The sequence below is a fragment of the Pseudochaenichthys georgianus genome, unplaced genomic scaffold, assembly GCF_902827115.2.
Source record: "Pseudochaenichthys georgianus unplaced genomic scaffold, fPseGeo1.2 scaffold_151_arrow_ctg1, whole genome shotgun sequence".
Lineage (NCBI taxonomy): Eukaryota > Metazoa > Chordata > Actinopteri > Perciformes > Channichthyidae > Pseudochaenichthys > Pseudochaenichthys georgianus.
In genome coordinates, this window is record NW_027262359.1 from 906,757 (window position 1) to 931,763 (window position 25,007).

Sequence of the window (25,007 nt, forward strand, 5' to 3'; positions counted from 1 at the left end):
TCTCTACTTTAAAGAGTCCTCTCCTGCTGATGTTCAGGTGTATATCAGTATGTAGTGTCTCTACTTTAAAGAGTCTCCACAGGAGCACTTTGGGGTGAAGCGTCTCAGGGACACAACGACATGCTGACTGCAGTGGGGTTTGAACCTGTGAGCCCCTGATCCAAACGCACTAGGCCACTGTGCCACACACACTAGTCGACGATTTTTGCACATATATTTAATATGTTATCAAAATTAGACACCTGAACTGTGCTTTCGAGTTTATTTTTACTGGACATAGTAAAAGAAAAAAAAGGAATTTAAATCTCAAAATAATTTTGAAACAACAATCTTCCGTCCCAAAAACGTAATAAAAGTGCTATTAATTGTCCGGCAGTGTCTCAGTCACTCGGGGCTTGGACTGGGAGCCGTAGGGTTGCCGGTTCAAGTCCCCGAACAGACTTGAAGTATGGAGTGTGGACTGCTACTTGGAGAGGTCCCAGTTCACCTGCCGTGGGGCCCTTGAGCAAGGCACCGAACACCCCCTTCCCCCGTGGGCGTGATTGAAACACAGAGCAATGGGAATGTTTAGTTTATTTCTCAGCGGAAATTCCTCACTTCCTCTCATTGAGCAGGGTTGGTCGTTACATCATCCTCTGTGAACGAGGCGAAGCTTCCTCTCTTCACTTTTAATAGATGTGAACATGTGACTTTTCTTAAACACGTGTGATTCAGAGGTCAACGTCTGTCTGGATTAGTCTGTCTAAAGTCAAAGATGAATCTTGATTGGGCAACATCTGACCCCGAGTTACCCAAAACAATAAAATAAATACAAAATAAACATTAAAATAATACAAAATAAATACAGATAGCAGTAATAATAATATTCATGATAATAATAATAATAATGTGGTGCGTCACAGCTGAAGCCCCGCCCCTTTCTGAGTGACAGTCAGGGGTTGGTGTTTACACTCAGGAAGAGGTGCGTCACAGCTGAAGCCACGCCCCTTCCTGAGCACAGTCATACAGGGTGAGGAGACTCAGTGGCGGAACACAAATCTCCTCTCCAAACGGTAAGAAACACATTTAATACACTCTTTGACTCACTCTACTACCGTAAACTAACCCAATATTTAACCACGAACCGTGCTAACGTCACTAAATCTGTGTATCGTGTAGTGTTGTTGACGTGACGTGAGCTAACGGCTGCTACGTAGCTTCTAACCACCCAGGAAAAGGAGCAGATGTTGAAGCAGATTTGTAATGAATGACCGCAGCGGCCAATTCAAAATGACTCCTCCATTGACCTAAATATCAGAAAACCTTTATAAGATAAGATATACTTAATTCATCCCAAATTGAGACGTGTTTTTGTTGCAGCAGCATGTAAAACAAAGTATTGCACGTAGTTAGCAATACAACATAGCAGATTAAACCGAAGAGTGACCATGAATATACAAATATGTAGACACATAAAACACTATTGAAAGGATACATCACACCTAAGACCATAAGTGGGATGTTTTTACATTAAATGTGCAAGAATGACATATTAGATGAAATACTAATGCAAAATGTTAAAAGTCCAGTTAATATTCGTACATTGTTACAGTAATGAAAGAGCCAAAGATAGCTTAGTATTAATTAAGAAGCATAACAATAAAAAGCTAAAGTACAAAAAGAAGATGGAATAATAAAAAAGTTGGAATATTTAGAAAAATAAGAGGATGTTTAGAGTAAGATTTCGGAGAATTTCAAATTGTAAAATATATTCAATACAAAAAAAGACAATTTATTTTCACCTCGATTGACCGAAAAACTATACTGCGCATGCTCAGTGGGCCCACATCCGGGTACTTTTGCGCCGCTAAAGCAGCTTCGCAGGAATCCACTCTCTCTCTTTATCATCGATCCATGGCTTAATAATGTATGGATTATAAGCATATTGAAACTCTTATTTAAACACAATCGAACTGATGTACACTCTGGTGACTCCCCTGCTGTGCTCAGATGATTTAGAATATAAATTAAATTACATTTAATCCTGTAATTCGTCGGTAAAATGAAGCGGTAACGCCCACACGTCTGATCCGGTAAAAACAAGCGTGGTGTCGTGGGTTTACGGGATGTGACTTCTGTGTTCGAGTCTTTGTTGTTCTTTATTAAACATGTGCCGGATTTAGAATCATAAACTGTTGCTGTATAGGGTTGTGGAACTGCTCGGTATTAATGGATATACAAGTAGTGGCACGCAAATGAGTTACATCGGATATATTTTGAGTGGAGTTTGGTGTCTTCCGAGACTATGAAGGACACTAAGAATATTTATTTACCCACAAATAATATCCAGGCACCAATTCTGTGGTGTTGACTGTGGTATTCTAACCAATCTAACGGAATGTTTATCGATGTTGTATGTGTTAGTCAGTGGTAGTACATTGTACTGTACATAAGTAGGCTACACATTTGAGGTAGGCCTACTTGTATTTGAGTATTTTAATTGTATACTACTTTATAATTGTACTCTACTATTAAGTAGAAGTACTCAGATCTTGATTAAAAGTAGAAGTACTTGAGTAAAAGTAGAAGTGCTCAGATCTTGTTCTTGAGTAAAAGTACTCAGATCTTGTTCTTGAGTAAAAGTACTCAGATCTTGTTATTGAGTAAAAATACTCAGATCTTGTTCTTTAGTAAAAGTAGAAGTACTCAGGTCTTGTACTTGAGTAAAAGTAGAAGTACTCAGATCTTGAACTTGAGTAAAAGTAGAAGTACTCAGATCTTGAACTTGAGTGAAAGTAGAAGTACTCAGATCTTGTACTTGTGTAAAAGTAGAAGTATTCAGACCTTGTACTTGTGTACAAGTAGAAGTACTCAGATCTTGTACTTGTGTAAAAGTAGAAGTACTCAGTTCTTGAACTTGAGTAAAAGTAGAAGTACTCAGATCTTGTACTTGTAAAGGTGCAGCTAATTTGAAGTACTTTGTAGACTGCAGGGTAGCTGGTGAAGGTGCAGCTAGTCTGAAGTACTTTGTAGACTGCATGGTAGCTGGTGAAGGTGCAGCTAGTCTGAAGTACTTTGTAGACTGCAGGGTAGCTGGTGGAGGTGCAGCTAGTCTGAAGTACTTTGTAGACTGCAGGGTAGCTGGTGAAGGTGCAGCTAGTCTGAAGTACTTTGTAGACTGCAGGGTAGCTGGTGAAGGTGCAGCTAGTCTGAAGTACTTTGTAGACTGCAGGGTAGCTGGTGGAGGTGCAGCTAGTCTGAAGTACTTTGTAGACTGCAGGGTAGCTGGTGGAGGTGCAGCTAGTCTGAAGTACTTTGTAGACTGCAGGGTAGCTGGTGAAGGTGCAGCTAGTCTGAAGTACTTTGTAGACTGCAGGGTAGCTGGTGGAGGTGCAGCTAGTCTGAAGTACTTTGTAGACTGCAGGGTAGCTGGTGAAGGTGCAGCTAGTCTATAGTACTTTGTAGACTGCAGGGTAGCTGGTGAAGGTGCAGCTAGTCTGAAGTACTTTGTAGACTGCAGGGTAGCTGGTGGAGGTGCAGCTAGTCTGAAGTACTTTGTAGACTGCAGGGTAGCTGGTGAAGGTGCAGCTAGTCTGAAGTACTTTGTAGACTGCAGGGTAGCTGGTGAAGGTGCAGCTAGTCTGAAGTACTTTGTAGACTGCAGGGTAGCTGGTGAAGGTGCAGCTAGTCTGAAGTACTTTGTAGACTGCAGGGTAGCTGGTGAAGGTGCAGCTAGTCTGAAGTACTTTGTAGACTGCAGGGTAGCTGGTGAAGGTGCAGCTAGTCTGAAGTACTTTGTAGACTGCAGGGTAGCTGGTGAAGGTGCAGCTAGTCTGAAGTACTTTGTAGACTGCAGGGTAGCTGGTGGAGGTGCAGCTAGTCTGAAGTACTTTGTAGACTGCAGGGTAGCTGGTGAAGGTGCAGCTAGTCTGAAGTACTTTGTAGACTGCAGGGTAGCTGGTGGAGGTGCAGCTAGTCTGAAGTACTTTGTAGACTGCAGGGTAGCTGGTGGAGGTGCAGCTAGTCTGAAGTACTTTGTAGACTGCAGGGTAGCTGGTGGAGGTGCAGCTAGTCTGAAGTACTTTGTAGGACTGCAGGGTAGCTGGTGGAGGTGCAGCTAGTCTGAAGTACTTTGTAGACTGCAGGGTAGCTGGTGGAGGTGCAGCTAGTCTGAAGTACTTTGTAGACTGCAGGGTAGCTGGTGAAGGTGCAGCTAGTCTGAAGTACTTTGTAGACTGCAGGGTAGCTGGTGAAGGTGCAGCTAGTCTGAAGTACTTTGTAGACTGCAGGGTAGCTGGTGAAGGTGCAGCTAGTCTGAAGTACTTTGTAGACTGCAGGGTAGCTGGTGAAGGTGCAGCTAGTCTGAAGTACTTTGTAGACTGCAGGGTAGCTGGTGAAGGTGCAGCTAGTCTGAAGTACTTTGTAGACTGCAGGGTAGCTGGTGAAGGTGCAGCTAGTCTGAAGTACTTTGTAGACTGCAGGGTAGCTGGTGAAGGTGCAGCTAGTCTGAAGTACTTTGTAGACTGCAGGGTAGCTGGTGGAGGTGCAGCTAGTCTGAAGTACTTTGTAGACTGCAGGGTAGCTGGTGAAGGTGCAGCTAGTCTGAAGTACTTTGTAGACTGCAGGGTAGCTGGTGGAGGTGCAGCTAGTCTGAAGTACTTTGTAGACTGCAGGGTAGCTGGTGAAGGTGCAGCTAGTCTGAAGTACTTTGTAGACTGCAGGGTAGCTGGTGGAGGTGCAGCTAGTCTGAAGTACTTTGTAGACTGCAGGGTAGCTGGTGGATTCACTCCAGGTGGAACTAAAGTCTGATTCAACACTTGGTTAGATTTCACATCCTTCATCAAAGTAACTAGAGGGATTAATACATGGAGTGGAGTAAGTACTTAAGTAAATCTAATGCATTACTTTACACTTGAACCAACACATGTTTTAATGTTTCCCTTCCCCAGGCGGTCTTAAATCATGGCGGCCTCCTTCCTCCTGCTCCTGACCTCTGTTGGCCTTTTCCTTTCAGCTCAAGGTCAGTGGTTATAATCTCGCTGCAGGTATGACATTAGTCCTGATTCCACGTTGCACACCAGCTTCTGCCCGTTCCCTCCGCAGCTCAGGACTGCTCCAGACCTGTGGGAGGAGAGAACATGGGGCTGAAGGGCGACGCCGTACTTCTGGAGTCTTTCCCCGACGGCAAGAAGGTTGCGTTTGCTTGTGACGTTGGCTTCGTTGCTGCTGGAGGGTCTGCATCCGTCACCTGCACCGCGGGAAGCTGGAGCGCTTTGAGGATGACGTGTGACAGTGAGTATTAGTATTTTATTTACACGTAGCGGTACAATACCTTTACTCGTCCCACAGAGACAGCTTGGGAGTTATGAAGAAGCATGCTTCCAAATATTAAGAGATTAAACTGCAAATTACACAATTTACAAAATACATACCCAGTACCAGTTAGCGATATCCAGAGGTGTAAAGTAACTGAGTACATTTACTCAAGTATCATCTTGAGGTACTCGTACTTTACCTGAGTGTTTCCATGTCATGCTCCTGTGTACTTCTACACTACAGTTCAGAGGTACATGGTGTACTTCTACTGCACTACAGTTCAGAGGTACATGGTGTACTTCTACTGCACTACAGTTCAGAGGTACATGGTGTACTTCTACTGCACTACAGTTCAGAGGTACATGGTGTACTTCTACTGCACTACAGTTCAGAGGTACATGGTGTACTTCTACTATACTACAGTTCAGAGGTACATGGTGTACTTCTACACTACAGTTCAGAGGTACATGGTGTACTTCTACAGTTCAGAGGTACATAGTGTACTTCTACTGCACTACAGTTCAGAGGTACATGGTGTACTTCTACTCACTACAGTTCAGAGGTACATGGTGTACTTCTACTGCACTACAGTTCAGAGGTACATGGTGTACTTCTACTGCACTACAGTTCAGAGGTACATGGTGTACTTCTACTGCACTACAGTTCAGAGGTACATGGTGTACTTCTACTGCACTACAGTTCAGAGGTACATGGTGTACTTCTACACTACAGTTCAGAGGTACATGGTGTACTTCTACTACTCTACAGGTCAGAGGTACATGGTGTACTTCTACTGCACTACAGTTCAGAGGTACATGGTGTACTTCTACACTACAGTTCAGAGGTACATGGTGTACTTCTACTGCACTACAGTTCAGAGGTACATGGTGTACTTCTACTGCACTACAGTTCAGAGGTACATGGTGTACTTCTACACTACAGTTCAGAGGTACATGGTGTACTTCTACTCCACTACAGTTCAGAGGTACATGGTGTACTTCTACTACTCTACAGGTCAGAGGTACATGGTGTACTTCTACACTATAGTTCAGAGGTACATGGTGTACTTCTACTCCTCTACAGTTCAGAGGTACATGGTGTACTTCTACTCCTCTACAGTTCAGAGGTACATGGTGTACTTCTACCACTACAGTTCAGAGGTACATGGTGTACTTCTACTCACTACAGTTCAGAGGTACATGGTGTACTTCTACTCACTACAGTTCAGAGGTACATGGTGTACTTCTACTCACTACAGTTCAGAGGTACATGGTGTACTTCTACTGCACTACAGTTCAGAGGTACATGGTGTACTTCTACTCCTCTACAGTTCAGAGGTACATGGTGTACTTCTACTCCTACAGTTCAGAGGTACATGGTGTACTTCTACTCACTACAGTTCAGAGGTACATGGTGTACTTCTACTGCACTACAGTTCAGAGGTACATGGTGTACTTCTACTCACTACAGTTCAGAGGTACATGGTGTACTTCTACTGCACTACAGTTCAGAGGTACATGGTGTACTTCTACTCACTACAGTTCAGAGGTACATGGTGTACTTCTACTCACTACAGTTCAGAGGTACATGGTGTACTTCTACTCACTACAGTTCAGAGGTACATGGTGTACTTCTACTGCACTACAGTTCAGAGGTACATGGTGTACTTCTACTCCTCTACAGTTCAGAGGTACATGGCGTACTTCTACTCCTCTACAGTTCAGAGGTACATGGTGTACTTCTACTCCTCTACAGTTCAGAGGTACATGGTGTACTTCTACAGTTCAGAGGTACATGGTGTACTTCTACTCCTCTACAGTTCAGAGGTACATGGTGTACTTCTACTCCTCTACAGTTCAGATGTACATGGTGTACCTCTACAGTTCAGAGGTACATGGTGTACTTCTACACTACAGTTCAGAGGTACATTGTGTACTTCTACTCCACTACAGTTCAGAGGTACATGGTGTACTTCTACACTACAGTTCAGAGGTACATGGTGTACTTCTACTGCACTACAGTTCAGAGGTACATGGTGTACTTCTACTGCACTACAGTTCAGAGGTACATGGTGTACTTCTACTGCACTACAGTTCAGAGGTACATGGTGTACTTCTACACCACTACAGTTCAGAGGTACATTGTGTACTTCTACTGCACTACAGTTCAGAGGTACATAGTGTACTTCTACACTACAGTTCAGAGGTACATGGTGTACTTCTACTGCACTACAGTTCAGAGGTACATAGTGTACTTCTACTGCACTACAGTTCAGAGGTACATGGTGTACTTCTACACTCTACAGTTCAGAGGTACATGGTGTACTTCTACTGCACTACAGTTCAGAGGTACATAGTGTACTTCTACTGCACTACAGTTCAGAGGTACATAGTGTACTTCTACACCTCTACAGTTCAGAGGTACATGGTGTACTTCTACACCTCTACAGTTCAGAGGTACATGGTGTACTTCTACACTACAGTTCAGAGGTACATGGTGTACTTCTACTCCTCTACAGTTCAGAGGTACATGGTGTACTTCTACACTACAGTTCAGAGGTACATGGTGTACTTCTACTCCTCTACAGTTCAGAGGTACATGGTGTACTTCTACTCCTCTACAGTTCAGAGGTACATGGTGTACTTCTCCTGCACTACAGTTCAGAGGTACATGGTGTACTTCTACTCCTCTACAGTTCAGAGGTACATGGTGTACTTCTACTGCACTACAGTTCAGAGGTACATGGTGTACTTCTACTCCTCTACAGTTCAGAGGTACATGGTGTACTTCTACTGCACTACAGTTCAGAGGTACATGGTGTACTTCTACTCCTCTACAGTTCAGAGGTACATGGTGTACTTCTACTCCTCTACAGTTCAGAGGTACAAGGTGTACTTCTACTGCACTACAGTTCAGAGGTACATGGTGTAATTCTACTCCTCTACAGTTCAGAGGTACATGGTGTACTTCTACTCCACTACAGTTCAGAGGTACATGGTGTAATTCTACTCCTCTACAGTTCAGAGGTACATGGTGTACTTCTACTCCTCTACAGTTCAGAGGTACATGGTGTACTTCTACTCCTCTACAGTTCAGAGGTACATGGTGTACTTCTACTGCACTACAGTTCAGAGGTACATGGTGTAATTCTACTCCTCTACAGTTCAGAGGTACATGGTGTACTTCTACTGCACTACAGTTCAGAGGTACATGGTGTACTTCTACTCCTCTACAGTTCAGAGGTACATGGTGTACTTCTACTGCACTACAGTTCAGAGGTACATGGTGTACTTCTACTCCTCTACAGTTCAGAGGTACATGGTGTACTTCTACTGCACTACAGTTCAGAGGTACATGGTGTACTTCTACTCCTCTACAGTTCAGAGGTACATGGTGTACTTCTACTCATCTACAGTTCAGAGGTACATGGTGTACTTCTACTGCACTACAGTTCAGAGGTACATGGTGTACTTCTACTCCTCTACAGTTCAGAGGTACATGGTGTACTTCTACACCATGCAGTCGGGATGGGTTTCGTTTTTTTATCGGTACCGGTGTTTTTTTCGATACTCTTCTCTGCCCCCGGGAGTCTCACAACAACAAGAGCGCTGTTAGGAGAGATGACGCGTGGCATTCACAGTGGCCAATCAGAGGGGTACTCAAACCGGATATGTCACACAGGATGAGGGTTCCCAACCAACCAGAATGGTTTCATCAAAGGAAGTAGCGTAATTCATATACCGATAGCAGCACCGTTTGTCCAGCGGCTTAACGGTATACCGATACCGTCCAATCGGCTACCGGTACTGACTTAGTACCGGTTCTCGATACCCATCCCTACTCAGCAGCTTTAAGACATGAAGACACTTTTATTCACTTCACTTCACATGTTGTTTTTGGACATTTTTCTGAATTTCCTTCCTGTGTATTTTGATGTTCTTTCAGAGGTAGATTGTAAGGAGCCATATGTTAAGTTCGGTCATTGGGATTCGGGGTCGCGGGGCCCCTACACTTACAAGACTACCGTCACGTTCAAGTGCAACGAGGGGTACAGGATGACAAATTCTGCCACCATAACCTGTGAGATCAACGAACGGTGGGAGCCTGAACTCCCAAAATGTGAAGGTGAGTCTCAAAGAAAATCCTATTTAGATAAACCTGGGGAGTTTCAATTAGGGCGGTGCTATAGAGCGGTGCAGGGAGGACGTATTTACCCTGAAGGAAGCTGCTGGATCCCTCCACAAAAAGAAATAGGATTTTCCAGAGGATTTAGGAAAATAGCTGGAAATAAGGTCTGTGGAAAACGACCCTGATAAATGCACGTTTTGTTCAGCCGGATAATCTCCACATGTCTACCCTACTTTTATAATGTTCTAATCATAAATCTAATGTCCAGAAGCAAAATGCTAACGTTATGCTATAAAGGAACTACCTCAGCACCAAACCCCTCCATAACCCACCCCTTACCCACATCGACTCCTGTCTGACAGCTATTAAAACGTGGATGCAACATAACCTCCTCAAACTGAACCGCAACAAAACAGAACAACTCCTAATCGGCTCCAAATCCACCCTCAGCAAGGTCACTAACAAACCTCTCTCACCCGCCCCGCAGCCGAACGACTAATCCACGCCTTCATTTCCTCCCGCCTCGACTACTGCACCTCACTTCTTTACGGCATCAGCACTACATCCCTCAACAGACTCCAACGGGTTCAAAATGCAGCTGCCCGTCTCCTCACGCATACCAAACCATGGCATCACATCACCCCAGTCCTCACAGACCTCCACTGGCTTCCTGTCTCCCATCGCATCAACTACAAAGTTCTGGTCCTCAGCTACAAAGCACTCCCCCATCTGGCCCCCCTTATCTCACAAACCTTCTCACTCCTTATCAAACCCCGACGGTCCCTCAGATCCACCGCAGCCGGACTCCGATCCACTCCCACATCCACACTCTGCAGCTTTGGGGACAGAGCCTTCTCAGTGGCAGCTCCCAGGCTCTGGAACTCCCTCCCCCAAGATCTCCGTGACTCTGAGTCCCTCAGTCTTTCAGTCCCGCCTCAAAACACATCTTTTCAACTCTCTTCAATGCATCTCAACCACAGACCTTAGTTCAGATAGTTTCCTAACCCTATGGAGAGATCCCATTGGCTCTGAGACCAGGAGACAGGAAGTGGAGAAATGCTGACTCACTTCCTGGTTTTAGGACTCATTCCTGCACCGCTCCATTAAGTTGAAATTAATTATAAATGTGAATGTAAGTCTCAATGAAAATATTAAAGGTCCCATGTCATGGCCATTTCTACTGATCATCGTTCCAGGTCTGCTAGAATAGATTTACATTGTTCAATTTTCCAAAATCACATTGGTTTCTCAAACAGCATCTCTGCATAGTGTATTCACCAGGGGCCTCATTTATTAAGCCTGGCGTGGGAAGGTTGCTTACGTAGGACAAAGCAAATAAATACGCACACTTTCCGATTCATAAAAGACTGCGTGGAGGTCGGATCGTCACCAACATCAATAAATAAGTGGTCCGAAAATCCTTCTGCCAACGGTGACGCAGTTTCTCGTCCCTCCCGTTGTTGTGCTTGGTGCGTACGCATGGGTCAGAGTGTCCGTGGAGGACCGCACGTTTTCCCGTCAAGTTCGTTTTTTATAAATCGCAAACATTGCGTAGAAACTGGCGTACGCCATCTTTTGTGCGTATGCACCGTTTATAGATGAGCCCCCTGGTATTCACTCTCTGTCCTAAACGGCTTGATGGAGCTCCTGCCCCCCCTCCCTGTGAGCCCAGTGTGCTCTGATTGGTCGGAACGTTGCGAGGCTCGTTGCTGCGAGCTGCTGCGAGGAGCGGACAGGCTTCCGGGTCGGCGAGACAGAGAGACACAGCGAAACTCATCCTGAGCACACACACACTCACAGCCGAAGTAAAAACAATAAGTGTGGCTTGATATTGAGAAAGAAAAAGGTTTAACGCCGTGAGAACGGGTCTGCGGAGAGCGTTTCTCCGCCATCCCAACTCGTCTATTGCCAGCGTCCAGGGAGCTCTATGCAAGTCAATGGGACTCCCTGTTAGTTAGCCAAGGGGTCCTGGTGTGGGAGGTGCTCCGGATTGGTCCATTTGGGCCAATCCGGTCATTTGTTGTTGTTGATTGAAAACTGGAAACCTCTGCTGCCGCGCACCACCGCTGAAAATGAGAAGTCAAATCACGGATAAACTCCTCATTTGTGTGCTTATCCCCCTGGACCCGACTTCTGAACTTTTGACGATACGCTTCAGGAACCAGTTCGTATGATTTCAACACCGCTGATTTTACTCGAGCATGGTCCAAAGCATTTTCGCCACAAACAGCTGAAGAGGCCTCCTGTGCTCGCCTAGTGAGTACACACTGGAGTAACAGTTCCCGGGGAACGCCGAGTGCTGCGATGCCTCGATAATTGGCAGACACCCTCTAATCCGCCTTTTTGAAAAGGGGAACAACCCTTCGGTACTGTTTCCGACTTCCATGCAACGTTGATGAGACGTGTCAACCATGACAGTCCCTCAACACCCAGAGCCTTCAGCATTTCTTTGCGGATCTCATCCACCCCCGGGGCTTTGCCACTGTGGAGTTGTTTGACGACCTCAGTGAGGCCTTTGAGTTGAAGGCCTTCTGAACTTGGGCCTCCTCCAGTTCACCCGCACTACACATTTGGGCTTACCAGGTCTGTCCAGAGGCTTCCCCCGCCACTCGACCCAACTCACCACCAGATGGTGATCAGTTGACAACTCCGCCCCTCTCTTTACCCGAGTGTCCAAAACATACGGCCTCAGGCCCCATACAGGACTCTTTCCAGGGTCTCCAAGAAGGCCGTATACTCTGAACTGCTGTTGGGTGCATAAGCACACACAACAGTCAGAGTTTCCCCCCCATAACCCGCAGGCGTAGGGAGGCGACCCTCACGTCCACTGGGGTAAACTCCAACAACGAAGCACCCAACCGGGGACTTGTGAGTATCCCCACACCCGCCCGGGTGTGGGGATACTCTGGAGCGTAAGGTTCCAGAGCCGACGCTGTGCGTAGAGGTGAGCCCAACCAGATCCAACTGGTACCGCTCCACCTCCCGCACAAGCTCCGGCTCCTTCCCCCCCAGAGAGGTGACGTTCCACGTCCGGGTCTGGTCCGTCGAGACCCTCCGCTTTCACTGCCACCCTTCTGGCAGTGCACCCGACCCCATCGCTGTTTCCCGTAGGTGGTGGGCCCGCGGGACGGAGAAGCGGAGGTGTTGCCCACGTTGCCTTTTCGGGCTGGGCCCGGCCGGGCTCCGTGGCAAGCCCGGCCAACAGACGCTCGCCGACGAGTCCTCCTTCTGGGCCTGGCTCCAGAAGGGGACCCCGGGCTTCCTCCGGGCCGGGTATCCTCACTTCGTGTGTCTTCGTGGTATTTTAACCAATCTTAGTCTGGCCCCTTGCCTGAGACCAATTTGCCATGGGACCAGGAACACAAGGTTCCAGACAACACAGCCCCAGGTTCATCAGGGCACACAAACCTCTCCACCACGGTATGGTGCTGAGATATAATTGGGTATCATCAGCGTAGCAGTGGCAGTTGAGTCCATGATGGTGGAGGATCTGGTCGAGGGGGCCGATGGATCCTCAATAAACCCCAACATTTTCCAAATCGGCCAAGACCTGTTTGTACTATGGTCCCCTTCATTCACTAATGGACTCCGAGAGCTGCAGATAGACTTGATGACAAATCCTTGTTTGGTTCGGATCCTCTTCTATACATATATACATTATATTGCAATATAAATCAAAAATAATCCCCAACAGTTCATTTCCTCCATGTCGTGCAGCCTTAGTCTGAGTCCATCTTTAGTCCAGAAGCACACTCTGTGGTTTCCTGTTCAGATACATGGAGCTTTGGGGATTTTCTTTATTTCCTCTGTGGTTCCTCAAAATCAGGAAGATGCCCCACTTTTTAAGAGACTAGTTTTGCTCTTAATCCAAATGATTTAAAGAAAGTGTTGGTATTTAATTTATATTTCAAAGTTTCATTATTACAGTTTTAATTTGTATTTTATATGAAGCACAACGTACCATGCTGTTATAATAACATTCTTTATCAGCCTTTGAGACTGAAACCATTTTGGGAGGGCAAAAAAACATATTAATAATCATAATATTTCATAAACGTGAGACGATTAGTCGACTAATCGCCCGAATTGACGACAATCGGACGACGAGAGAAATGTTGAGTCGAGGGCAACCTGATTATTTGTGATATTTGCACTAATTATTATAATGTATAATTATAATGTATTACTAGAGCTGTCAGTCGATTAAAATAGTTAATCGCAAATTAATCGCACATTTTTTATCTGTTCTAAATGTTCCTCAGAGGAATATTTTTTAAAGTTTTTAATACTCTTATCAACATATGAGCGGACAAATATGCTTTATGCTAATGGTTATTATCAAAACAGACAGAAATGTCACTCCTCTGTTTTCATTTAAACAGCTCCTTATATCCGTTAGCGCAGCTAGCTAGCACCAGATGCTAACAACAACAATGCACGAAAGGTCTCTCTCTCGCTCGCTCGGGCCACACATACACACCCTCCCGGTCCTCCCGATGGCCAGTCGGTGCCTGCCGGTGAGCGTGGAAGTGCGGGGCTGTCAGCATCAGCTTGAAGACGGTATTTTAAACTCGATGCGCTCTGAAACTACGGGGCGGCCGAGGACAAAAAACACACATGCGCTAATCGCGTTAAAATAATTAGTGGCGTTAATTTTTTTTGCGTTAGCGCGTTATTAACGCGACAGCCGTATGTATTATATTTTGCAGCGGTACCAGCAGATAAAACCACCACCACTAAAAGTCCTGAATCCACCAAGAAGCCCACAGGTAGAGGCCATTTCAATATCTGTCTCGTTAGGGAGATCAATGATTATTATGGGATGTTTGATCTGTTTACTGCTCAATGGTTGGATTGGAGTTGAACAATTTTCTGCTAATATTGCACGCAACGAGGGCTGTCTTTTAAAGTGAATGTTGTGTTAGAATTAGAGCTGTAAAAGTTAACGCGTTATTAACGCCACTGATTATTTTAACGCATGTGTATTTAAAATGAATCTTGTTATAATTCTTTTTGCATGATTTTCTGCTTGTTGGTCATGCATGTGATTAAGTGAAGTTCTGTGCCTTCATTGTTAAGAATGTAATCAATTAAAATAAGATATATTAAATGAAATACATTAAATTATGTTAAATTAAATGAATAACATATTAAATGAAATTAAAAACATTATATTATATTAAAGAATCATATTAACCTGTTAAGCCCGAGAGGACCCTAATCCGGGTCTAAATTCTAAACCTCTCTAAAAGGTCAAAGGTCACTTGTTTTGCATCAATCTTGATACAGAGGACTTATATGTATATCACATGTTGTAGTTTGGGTTCCTAAAGCTTTTAGTCGACCATCCCATCATCCAAGGTGGTTTCACTGTAAGGAATGGGTTATTTTGGACGGACATTATAATTTACATTGTTTTACTGTGTTCAATCTGAATTTACTTTAAAATAAAAACATCTATATTGATTCTGACTCTTCCACATCCAACTCACAGGTTTATCATTACTTTGAGAAAACAGATTATTAATGTAACCCTTTTAGAAGATATGGTCCTTTGTTCTGGGGATGTCCTTTTGGAGCCTGAGACCTGAAACACAGGCTCGGGGCTCAACAGGTTAAAGGAAAGACATTGGAATGGAGATTGGTCGCCTTAAAAACGGGATTGAATCCATCCTAGACTTCTTACCCATACTTTTTAAATAAACAAGATGCCAGAAAAGCTCTTTCTTGTGTTCCTGCATTTTAGCCACGCCTCATTTCGCTCCATTTGCTCTTTCCAGCGCTGTTTTTGCAGGGGGCTGATTCTGTGAGCTGCAGCTGACCACGCCCCCCTGTAACTGACCACGCCCCCCTGCAGGAGAGGGGAGTGTGCTCTGAGATCAGCTGCTGGGCTGCAGCGGGGAGAAGAGGGGGAGAAAAATCTCCGTCCACCGTGTTTTATTCTTATAGAAGAAAGAAGAGAAGTAACGGGGCAGAAACCCTCCTTTTTACACAGCGGTCCAGACATAGACATCAAACGGCGACACATATTCAGTGTGCAGTTCCTTTGGCATTAGGGCAGGGATATCTAGATACTTTCCAAGGTTTGACAAATGAATTGTGCTACTTTTAAAGCAAGCAACGATGTTTTCAAATCTGTAATCAAAAAGCTCCTCAAAAACGCTATCGAAGCAGTTCCTGCCGTTGCTACGTTAGTTCAAACGGTAACAACGGACTATTTCTCTTAGCGGATGCATGTCAATTTAAATCAATACAACTATTTTTTAAATCAATAAAATCATTTTCTAAATCCATAAAAGCATTTCAATTAATATTGGGAGTCATGTCTTTACTTTGTTGAGAATGTGGCCGTGTGATAAGCGGGATAATGTGCACATTGCATAATGTGGAGAATAAACAGAAGGGCAATCATGGCAACCATGCAAGGGAAGTCTTCTTCGCTGCTTTTGTGGCAGACTACAGCGCCACTTACAGGCCTGGCATATGTACTACAGCGTTTCCAGCGCTTTCGAGCAGCAATGGCCGGCCGTGGCCCAATCTCTCATTCCCCTGATGGGTGGAGAGTTGACCAATAGCCGTAGCACCACTTTACTGACATCAGTAAAGTGTTCAAATCTGTATCAGTCTGTATCAGATTCATTGCATTCCCTTTTTTAGAGATTTGGGTATGGAGGAAAATAGAAAGGGTTGTGTTTTCTGACACTTGGTGAGTTCCCTGGAACACCGGGGACACATGTTCATGTATACAAGACGTACTAAAGTGCATTTTGCATGATAGGTCCCCTTTAGAGATGTCCCGATCCGATCACGTGATCGGGGATCGGAGCCGATCACGTGATTTTCAAAAAATCGGGGATCGGGATTTTTTTTTTTTTATAAAACATTTTTTATTTAATGTTACAAAACAAAAATGACCATGTTCAGGTCTTAACGTCATCCTGAGGACTTAGTTTTGGTTTAAAATTACACAACATCATGTATGTGTTGCTTTCTTTGGGCTTGTTTTCATAGACCTGGTTGCTTATTTCTCTGAAAGCTGGCAACAGAGTGGGCGCAGTGTCTAATAGTAGCAGTAAGCTAACGAGAGGCTACATCCAGCTGGTGACTCGGGAGTCGAGACAGAGAAAATGTCAGGAGTTTGGAAGTATGATAAAATTGAAAGCGAAGGCAGTGTAACAGCCAGATGCAACCAAGGCAGAGGTTCCGGGTGGTGGAAAGAACAGAGCTACGTTCAACACGACCGATTGGTCGTACGCTAATACGCTACCTGAGAAACAAACACCAACAACAATACGGCGAGTACACAGCGGCCACTCGGGTAACGGCACTGAAACAACCGACACTTTCAGAGACTTTTAAAAGGAAAGAGAAACTGCCCCTGAACAGTGAAAAGGCCAACACAATAACAGCCAAGATAGCTGAATTCATCGCGTTGGATGACCAGCCGTTATCTGTTACCTTTTTTTTCTCTTAATGCATTGCATAAAGATCGGATCGGGAAAAATCGGTATCGGCAGATTGTCAAAATCAAATGATCGGAATCGGATCGGGAGCAAAAAACGGTGATCGGGACATCCCTAGTCCCCTTTAATATAAACCTTGAGTTAACAAAATACTACTTATCAACTGTTTGTGTTTATTATATTTGATGCAGTAATACAGCAATATTCTAACCAAAGTATATACCAGAGGTGGGGGACTCGAGTCTAATGAGTTGACTTGCCTAATTTTGGACTTGAGACTTGCTTGACTAACATTGATAAAAGACTCGACTTGACTTTGACGACTTGAGACTTAGGCTTGAGACAGATGACTCGAAAGGACTTTACTTTTTAAAATAAAATATTTGCATTTGTTTTTGTATTGTACGAAGCCCCTAGAGGGCAATGAAAGAAAAACGAGTACACACACACACACACACACACACACACACACACACACACACACTTTAACTGATTTAAACTGGGGTTATTCATCAGGATTTCGTAGGACTTGACTTGCTTGACTCTCACCAGAGTAACTTGAGACTTGCACAGGTATGACTTACTCCCACCTCTGGTATACAGGAGACAGAGGGAGACGACATCCTGTCACTGCGAGTCTCAGTATGCTCCGTTCCTCTTGTGTTTTTTTTTTTACCAAAGTAGAAATTCTCGGCATGACGTTAAGACCCTTTTATCTGCCTAGAGAATTCGGGTGTATTTTACGGTTTGTTGTTTACGTGCCTCCCAGCGGCAGAGGACACTGTGTTCACGAACTGCAACTCAGCTACCCCGATGCACCGGCAATAGTGCTCGGGACATGAAGCAATGTCGCCTGGAGACTGTGTTACCTGGGTTACAGCAGTGTGTTAGGGATCACAGCAGGAAAGACAATATCCTGCACAAATGCTTTGTTAATGATAAAGGAGCATATGTGTCTAAATACAGAACACCAATACTGAACTCTGATCATAATGTTGTGAATATGATACCAGTGTATAAGAGCAAACTCAAGGGAACCAGAAAAGAAAGTAATAAGGACATGGACAAATGAAAGTAGGGAGCAGTTGAAAGCCTGTTTTGATTGGACAGATTGGGAAATGTTTCAGGAAGGTTCACCAGATGAAATAACTACTGTTACCAAAGACTATATTAACTTCTGTGTTCCCACTAAAGAAATACAGATATATCCAAGTAATAAATCATATGTGACTAAGGACATTACAATAAGTTATAAAAACCAGGAAAATAGCTTTCAAAAACAAAGACTATGGAGCACTTGAACAGACAGAGAACTGAAAGTCAAATTGAGGGAATCAAAACACACCGAGAGCTTTTGGGAAATGCTTTTAAAGCCAAAGACCCCAAAAAAGTGTGGGACACCATGAGAACCGTGACAGGAATGACCTCTTCGGCTAAACCTATTGTGACGGACAAGACATACTTGATCCATACCATTTGCCTATAAGCAAGGGGGTGGTACTGCTGCTGCTCTGGTTCACATCATCACTAAACATTTAGATAAACGTCACACCTATGCAAGAGCCCTCTTCCTAGACTTCTCAGCAGCAACACAATACAAGCAGACATCTTGGTGTCAAAAATGGCCAAAATGGAAGTAAATCCATACCTGATTTACTGGTATGCCGCTTTCCTCACCTCGAGAGCAACTTGACCAAACCCGGTCATCTGCCATCACAACCAATGTAGGGGCCCCAGGGCTGCGGGAGTTCAGCTGTGCTCTCAGCTTCTTTTAGCTTCTTTTGATGACTTCACTGAACTGCTGTCTATAGTGTGTTTTGACTTTGACCGTCTAGTCATTGTTGGTGATTTTAACAACCATGTTGACAACCCCCAGGACAGAGGGGCTAAAGAACTGTTTTGTGTTCTTGATAGCTATGGTGGGGACCTTCTCATGACATCCAACTATAGGCCCATCAGTATCTTACCCATAGTATCCAAGGTATTTGAGAAATTGATTGCCAAACAAATCATCAATCATCTCAACAACAGCTCCTTTACACTGCATCCAAAGCAATTTGGATTCAGGGCTAATCACTCAACAGAAACAGCAACATGCTTCTTCGTGGAGAAAGATAAGGCATCAATGGACAGGGGTGGGGTTGTGGGGGCTGTGTTCCTTGACTTACGGAAAGCTTTTGACACTGTTATTCACAACATCTTATTGCAAAAAATATTCAACTTAAATGTTTCTATAGAATTCACCAACCTCTTTAATTTGTATCTTTCATCCCACTCCCAATGTGTTCAAATTGAGAATTATAAGTCTAGTGTTTGTCAACTGGAGTACCGCAGGGCTCTGTATGGGGCCCAATCCTGTTTAGTATGTACATAAATGATCTGCCTTCTGTGTGTGGAGAATGTGATATATTAATGTATGCTGATGACACAGTTGTTTCAAGTACAAGTACTGAGGAGTACATATTGACACAAACCTCAATTTCAAAACCCATATCAAAAAGGTCTGCAATAAAGTAAAGTTCAATCTGTCAAATTACAGATACATTAGAAACTTCCTATCATCTGCAGCAGCTAAGCTATACCTTCATTCAATGGTCCTCTCCCACATCTACTACTGTCTGATCAGCTGGTCTAATGCTCACTCTCCAGCTCTAAGGCCACTGGAATCACTGTATAAACAAGCACTCAGAACACAAGACAAAAAGCCATTCCGGTATCATCATTGTCACATAGTTAAAAAGTCTGTTCAGTTGGGAAAATCTCATAGTTTACAAAAACATCTGCTTCGTTTATAAGATCACTCGTGGGTTGGCTCCTCCTCCTCTGGCTGCATCAGCCTAAAGTCCACCTCAACCAGGGCTACTCGAGGTGCGGCTAGGGGAGACTGCACCATCCCATTTAGGAAGAGCGCATTCAGCCAGGCTGTCTTTCATTCCACGCATCCCTTCAATGGAATTCAATACCACAACCAATGAGAGAGTCCTCATCCTACTACACATTCAAGCACAGTGTTAAAAAGTGGCTCATTAATAACAGTGTCAGCACTGATGTGTGGGTGTAGGTGTGTGTATGAGTGCGTATTGTACATCTTTTATTTATTATCATGACTTGCTCTTATCTTTATTCAGTGATGTCATCTATTGTAAATATGTACAATGGTATAACAATGTCGTGGTATTTTTATTATTGCTTTTAGGATGTCCATCACCATCTGGCAAAGGGACTATCGGTGAAAACTAGCCTTTTGGCTAATTGAGTACTTTTACATGTTTTTAATATGTTGATTAATGTACACTGTCCCTTGTTTTAAATAAATCAAGGGATGTGGGGCCCACCCACATGCACGTCTGGCCCACCCACAGCCAATCAGCGCTTCATAGCGCAGAGCCGGGAAGCCCAGAAGGAAGTGCCACAAACTGCAGTTCATCTAGTGGCCGACAGGGGATGGATGCAAAAAGGAGCAATTCCCATAGACCCCATGTTAAAATGCCCAACTTTACAGCAGAAATAAACATGTTTCTAGCCTGGATCCAATAAAACGTATTCTGGATATAGTTAGATTCCACCTTCATGACAATGGAATAGGGAGTGCATCTTTTTACCGTGAGTTTTTATAGTAAGTAAAGTAACTTTTGCCGTGAGTGAATGAACGAGGGGGCGGGCCAGTTTACACACACGCAGCTGCTACATGCAGCAACACACACGGAGGAGATGGCGGAGAGAACGCGCTCCGAGCTGTGGTTAAACAAATAGCCGTGTCGATGTGGACAATACTCGTTACCAAAAGTGGAATAAGAGTTTAGAATGTAAGGGCGGTAACACGAGCAATTTGTCTAAACATTTAGCAAAAGTGCTCCACATCCAGAAAGAGGAATGCACCGGGTTCAACTGTCTTTCTAGTAGCTCTGTAGCCCCGCCCACGAGTAACTTTCCACATCAGGTGTTATGTATGCTAGCAGCAACACACCGAGTTAACTACATTATACAAACATAATGATTAGAGGTAACAGAGTTATTTAGTTTGTTAACGTTTCAGCTATTCTGTTCACAGTTCTGTCTTCAGATTATTTAATACAATTTGTTAAAACACTGTTGTTTCTTTTGATGTGAAATATTATTTATTTAATTGAAATAAAAAGCAATGTTAGTTTTGTTCACAATTTGTTTAGTTAGTTTACCTTATTTTTGTCTCCAAAAGAACCGATAAAAGTAATGTTAAAGGACCGGATCGATAAGACATAGACATAGACATACTTTATTGTTATTAATTTTGTCGCACATTTTAAAGTTTTTTTGTGAGTTTCTTTCTTCCAAGATTATAGCTGCTGTGTTAAATAAGATAACTTCTGATTCGTGATTAACTGTAAGCTAAGAGGTGTAAATACACTTAATGAAACCTCTGCATGTGTTTAATCCACTCACCTCTTCTTTTCTCCTTCTTCTCCTCTCGGTATTTCGCCATCTTGTGCTCAGGCTCTGTGCACAAGATGGCGTCTATCAACTTCCGGCGGCTGGGTGTGAGGTCTGACCTTAGTCCAAGAAACATTTCCTTATTATTAAGGCACTAACAAAGACACAAAACAAAGAGAAAGCTAGCAGCGTTTCCCAGGTCTCAGAGAGACTGCTGCAGCCTGAAGACAACTGCAGGGCACAGTGACCCTTCTCAGAGAGGAGCAGCAGCTGCAGCCTGAAGACAAGCTGCAGAGCACAGTGACCCTTCTCAGATGCGGCTTTCACACCAGCGCTTTTCAGTTTCTAGCTCCGAGCGGGAGCTTTTCTGGTTCAGCTCCAGTTTCCCTTTTCAGCTCCCGCTCTGTGCACACCGCCCACTGGCGCCCCAGAGCTGCCCTTGCTGCGTCATGACGTCACCGTTTACATCGCTGATTTGCCCCCCAACGGCAGCTCACAACAACAACAACAACAACTGCGTCGGGTCGATGATCGTGTTGCTTTTAATCACACGAAGCCAGAATAAATTGAATAACGACTTCTCCAACCTTATACTTTGCTCCAGAGTGCCGTGGTTCATTGTTTATTAATGTGTTTCTGCAGCATTTACCGACCGCTGCAGTGCTGCTCTTCCACAGGAGTTTATTCTCCCGTTAGCTCCCGGTTAGCTCACACTGCAGCGGCCGCTCTAAAGTATTCACTGTCCGACTCACACAAGCAGCTGATGCATATCCCCAGTTCCCTTAGCCTAAGTGAATGTGTGTCAGTCTGAATTGACACTGTTTGGTATCACAACGCTGTTATGAAAGTTTCTCTGGTATCAAACGGGTGATGTTGGCATAGCAACCGAAGCTAAACTGACTACTTGCATCCGATAGCTGCAATAATACAAAACAACACGTCTGCCTCTCTCCACAATGATCGATAACAGTGAACGGATGGTCAAAGTAAGGCACAAATAAACAGAATCACACGAAGCCTGGTTAGTGTTGCCTGACTTTATAAAGTGTGTTTATAGGCACTACTGCTTGTAGGCAGGCTGACAGTCGACCCATGGGAGGTGGGTTTAGTTTCCTGCACGCCTCGACGTAAGAGAGACGTAAGCGACGTCACCTCTTAGCTCCAAAGCTCTTGCCTCTGGACCGACAATTTTTTGGAGCTGGAAATGAAGCGGATTCCGGAGCTAAGAGCCGGCGCAACTCCGGTGTGAACTGGAAAACCCAGCGCTTTTCAGGCTCTAGCTCCGAGCCGGAGCTGAAAAGGCGCTGGTGTGAAAGGGGCAAGAGAGGAGCAAGAGCTGCAGCCTGAAGACAAACTGCAGGGCACAGTGACCCTTCTCAGAGAGAGTCTCTCTCTACAGGAGGTAGAGATAGTGAAAATGAGAGAAAAACTTTCTCACTCACCATCCAGTGAATCATTTCAGCAGATTAAGGATGAACTCTGCCAGTTAAAGAAATCATTAAAAACACCAATACAACAACTAAGAGGAGAAGTGACTGTCCTACAGGAGGACAGGCACATTCTAAAGAAAGAAATAACAGCAGTAAAAGAGGAGTTACACCTCAAACATCAAACCACCCTGAGCCTGAAAGAGCAGCTCCAGAGCCTCACAGCCACAGCACTGCAGCGACCCCAACCTGCCACGAGTAACACACAACTCACTGAGCCAAGGCCTCCAACCAGCAGCCTCCTGCTCCAGCAACCATCATCCAGTAAAACCTCACCAAACCCCACATTGAAACCATTCACCAATGGCCCAGCGCCCCAGCATGAGCCACAACCATCTACCAGCTCCCAGCCAGACAATATTCCTCCTTCCACAATCAAAATAACAACCGACACAGAAGCGACTGATGCTGAAGTAATAATTCTTATTGACTCAAATGGAAAATTCTTAGATGAAGAACAACTCTTTCCCTTTCCTAACAACCTTCGTATAGAGCAAGAGAGAGTAGCTGAATCTGTGACGAGAGTGGCGCTAAAGGCTACGCAGAGTTTCCCAAACTCTAAAATAACTGTCTCCACAATCCTGCCCAGAAGAGATTTCCACCCTCTCACTATCCATAGGATCAATTTGGAGATCTCCAGAGGATGTGCTGTAATGCCCAATGTCCACCTGGCACATCACCCCACCCTCAGCATTCACAGCCTCCATGACCACGTTCACCTCCGTAAGGACATTGTAAAAGTCTTTGCTAAGACACTTAAAGATGTGGCCTTAGGATGAAGCCAGGGCGGAGCCTCTGTTAGCTGCGGACGAGCTAGCCAGCATATAACTGGACCACCCCTATCACCACCTGCAAGAGAATATCGCAGATATCCCCTTGGATCAGGCCCCTACCCCCCTCCACCATTATTACCTCACCTTCAGAGCCACCCACCCAGAACCAAGACAGGCCAGCACCACTCCAATAAACTCAAGGCCCACACCAGGATATCAGCCCTGCCCCCCGTTTCAGCAACCAGCTCAGAAAAGCTACGCCACTGCACTGAAGACCCCACCAAACATCGACCTGGGAGAGATCACACACCTCCTTAGCCTTATATGCACCAAACTGATGAGTCAGGTCGTATAAGACTTAACTTAACACGCACACACACACACACACACCCGTTTATCTCATTTTTAAAATGTATTTGTATTCTTCACTATGACCACCTCAATGACACCATTCTCCATCTCTATGTGGAACATCCAAGGTATACATTCTTCTCTGTTTGGACAGAGATATAGAACAGATTAATTTAAAGAGAACACACAAAATGTAGACATTATTATCCTCCAAGAGACCTGCTGTAGATCTTATTCCAACATCCACTGTCCCCCAAATTACAAACAAATTCTTCTGCCCTCGATCAAAAACCCAGCAATTAAAAAAGGGAGAGACTCAGGAGGCATTATAATTTGGCACAAATTCGAACTCTCAAAATATATAACAATAATAAAATCCGAGCCCTCCCGCATCTGGATTAAACTATCCAAAAGCATCACATGTACAGGAAATGATTTGTTTTATGTACAATATATCCTCAGAGTGACTCTCCTTACTACAGCGAGGAAACATTCCCACACCTCCTCACCCAAATCTGCAGATTTCAGGCCCAAGGAAAAGTGTTGATCTGTGGAGACCTCAACGCACGCACTGGAACCCATCCAGACTCAAACTCAGAGAGTGGTAACAAACATATATTTGAACAAAACTTTCCCGCAACACCACAAATCTCCCTCGCCATAATTCTGACCCTCAGATAAACAAGAATGGGAAAGACCTGCTCCACCTCTGTCAAGGCCTCGGTCTGTACATTGTTAACGGTAGGTTTAGAGGCGACTCTTTGGGAAGACCCACCTTGTGCTCGTCTCTTGGCACGAGTACCGTAGATTACATGATAGCTGATCTGGACCCGCTCTCTCTCAGTTCATTTATAGTCAAACCTCTAACACCTCTATCGGATCACAGCCAAATGACTGTGTTCATGAAAAGAACAGAAACTAATAGTCCACAATCTGAACCCAATAACCTGTTTAACATTAAAAGAAAATACAAATGGGCTCCAGACAGTGCACAAGAGTTCCAGAAAGCTATTGAAACGAACACATTCAAAGACTCTCAGACAGCTCTCTGGACACCACATATGACCACGATAAAGAAGGCATAGACCTGGCAGTCAGAA

General features: G+C 44.4%; 1 protein-coding gene across 3 annotated transcripts; it reads left to right on the plus strand.

Annotated features, from left to right (window-relative positions):
* The first annotated feature begins 965 nt into the window (after positions 1 to 965).
* Positions 966 to 20,167, plus strand: LOC117441142 (zona pellucida sperm-binding protein 3 receptor-like). 3 transcript variants are annotated; one of them, XM_071202178.1, is made up of 5 exons: positions 966 to 1,052; positions 4,929 to 4,999; positions 5,083 to 5,271; positions 9,241 to 9,420; positions 20,083 to 20,167. In XM_071202178.1, exons 2-5 carry the CDS (start codon positions 4,942 to 4,944, stop codon positions 20,124 to 20,126), a joined length of 471 nt encoding a protein of 156 aa, XP_071058279.1. In that variant the 5' UTR covers positions 966 to 1,052; positions 4,929 to 4,941; the 3' UTR covers positions 20,127 to 20,167. The 3 variants fall into 3 exon arrangements, with proteins under 3 accessions (XP_071058279.1, XP_033933228.2, XP_071058278.1); XM_034077337.2 differs by lacking the exon at positions 20,083 to 20,167 and adding an exon at positions 15,204 to 15,734; XM_071202177.1 differs by lacking the exon at positions 20,083 to 20,167 and adding an exon at positions 14,133 to 14,889.
* The last annotated feature ends 4,840 nt before the right edge of the window (positions 20,168 to 25,007 follow it).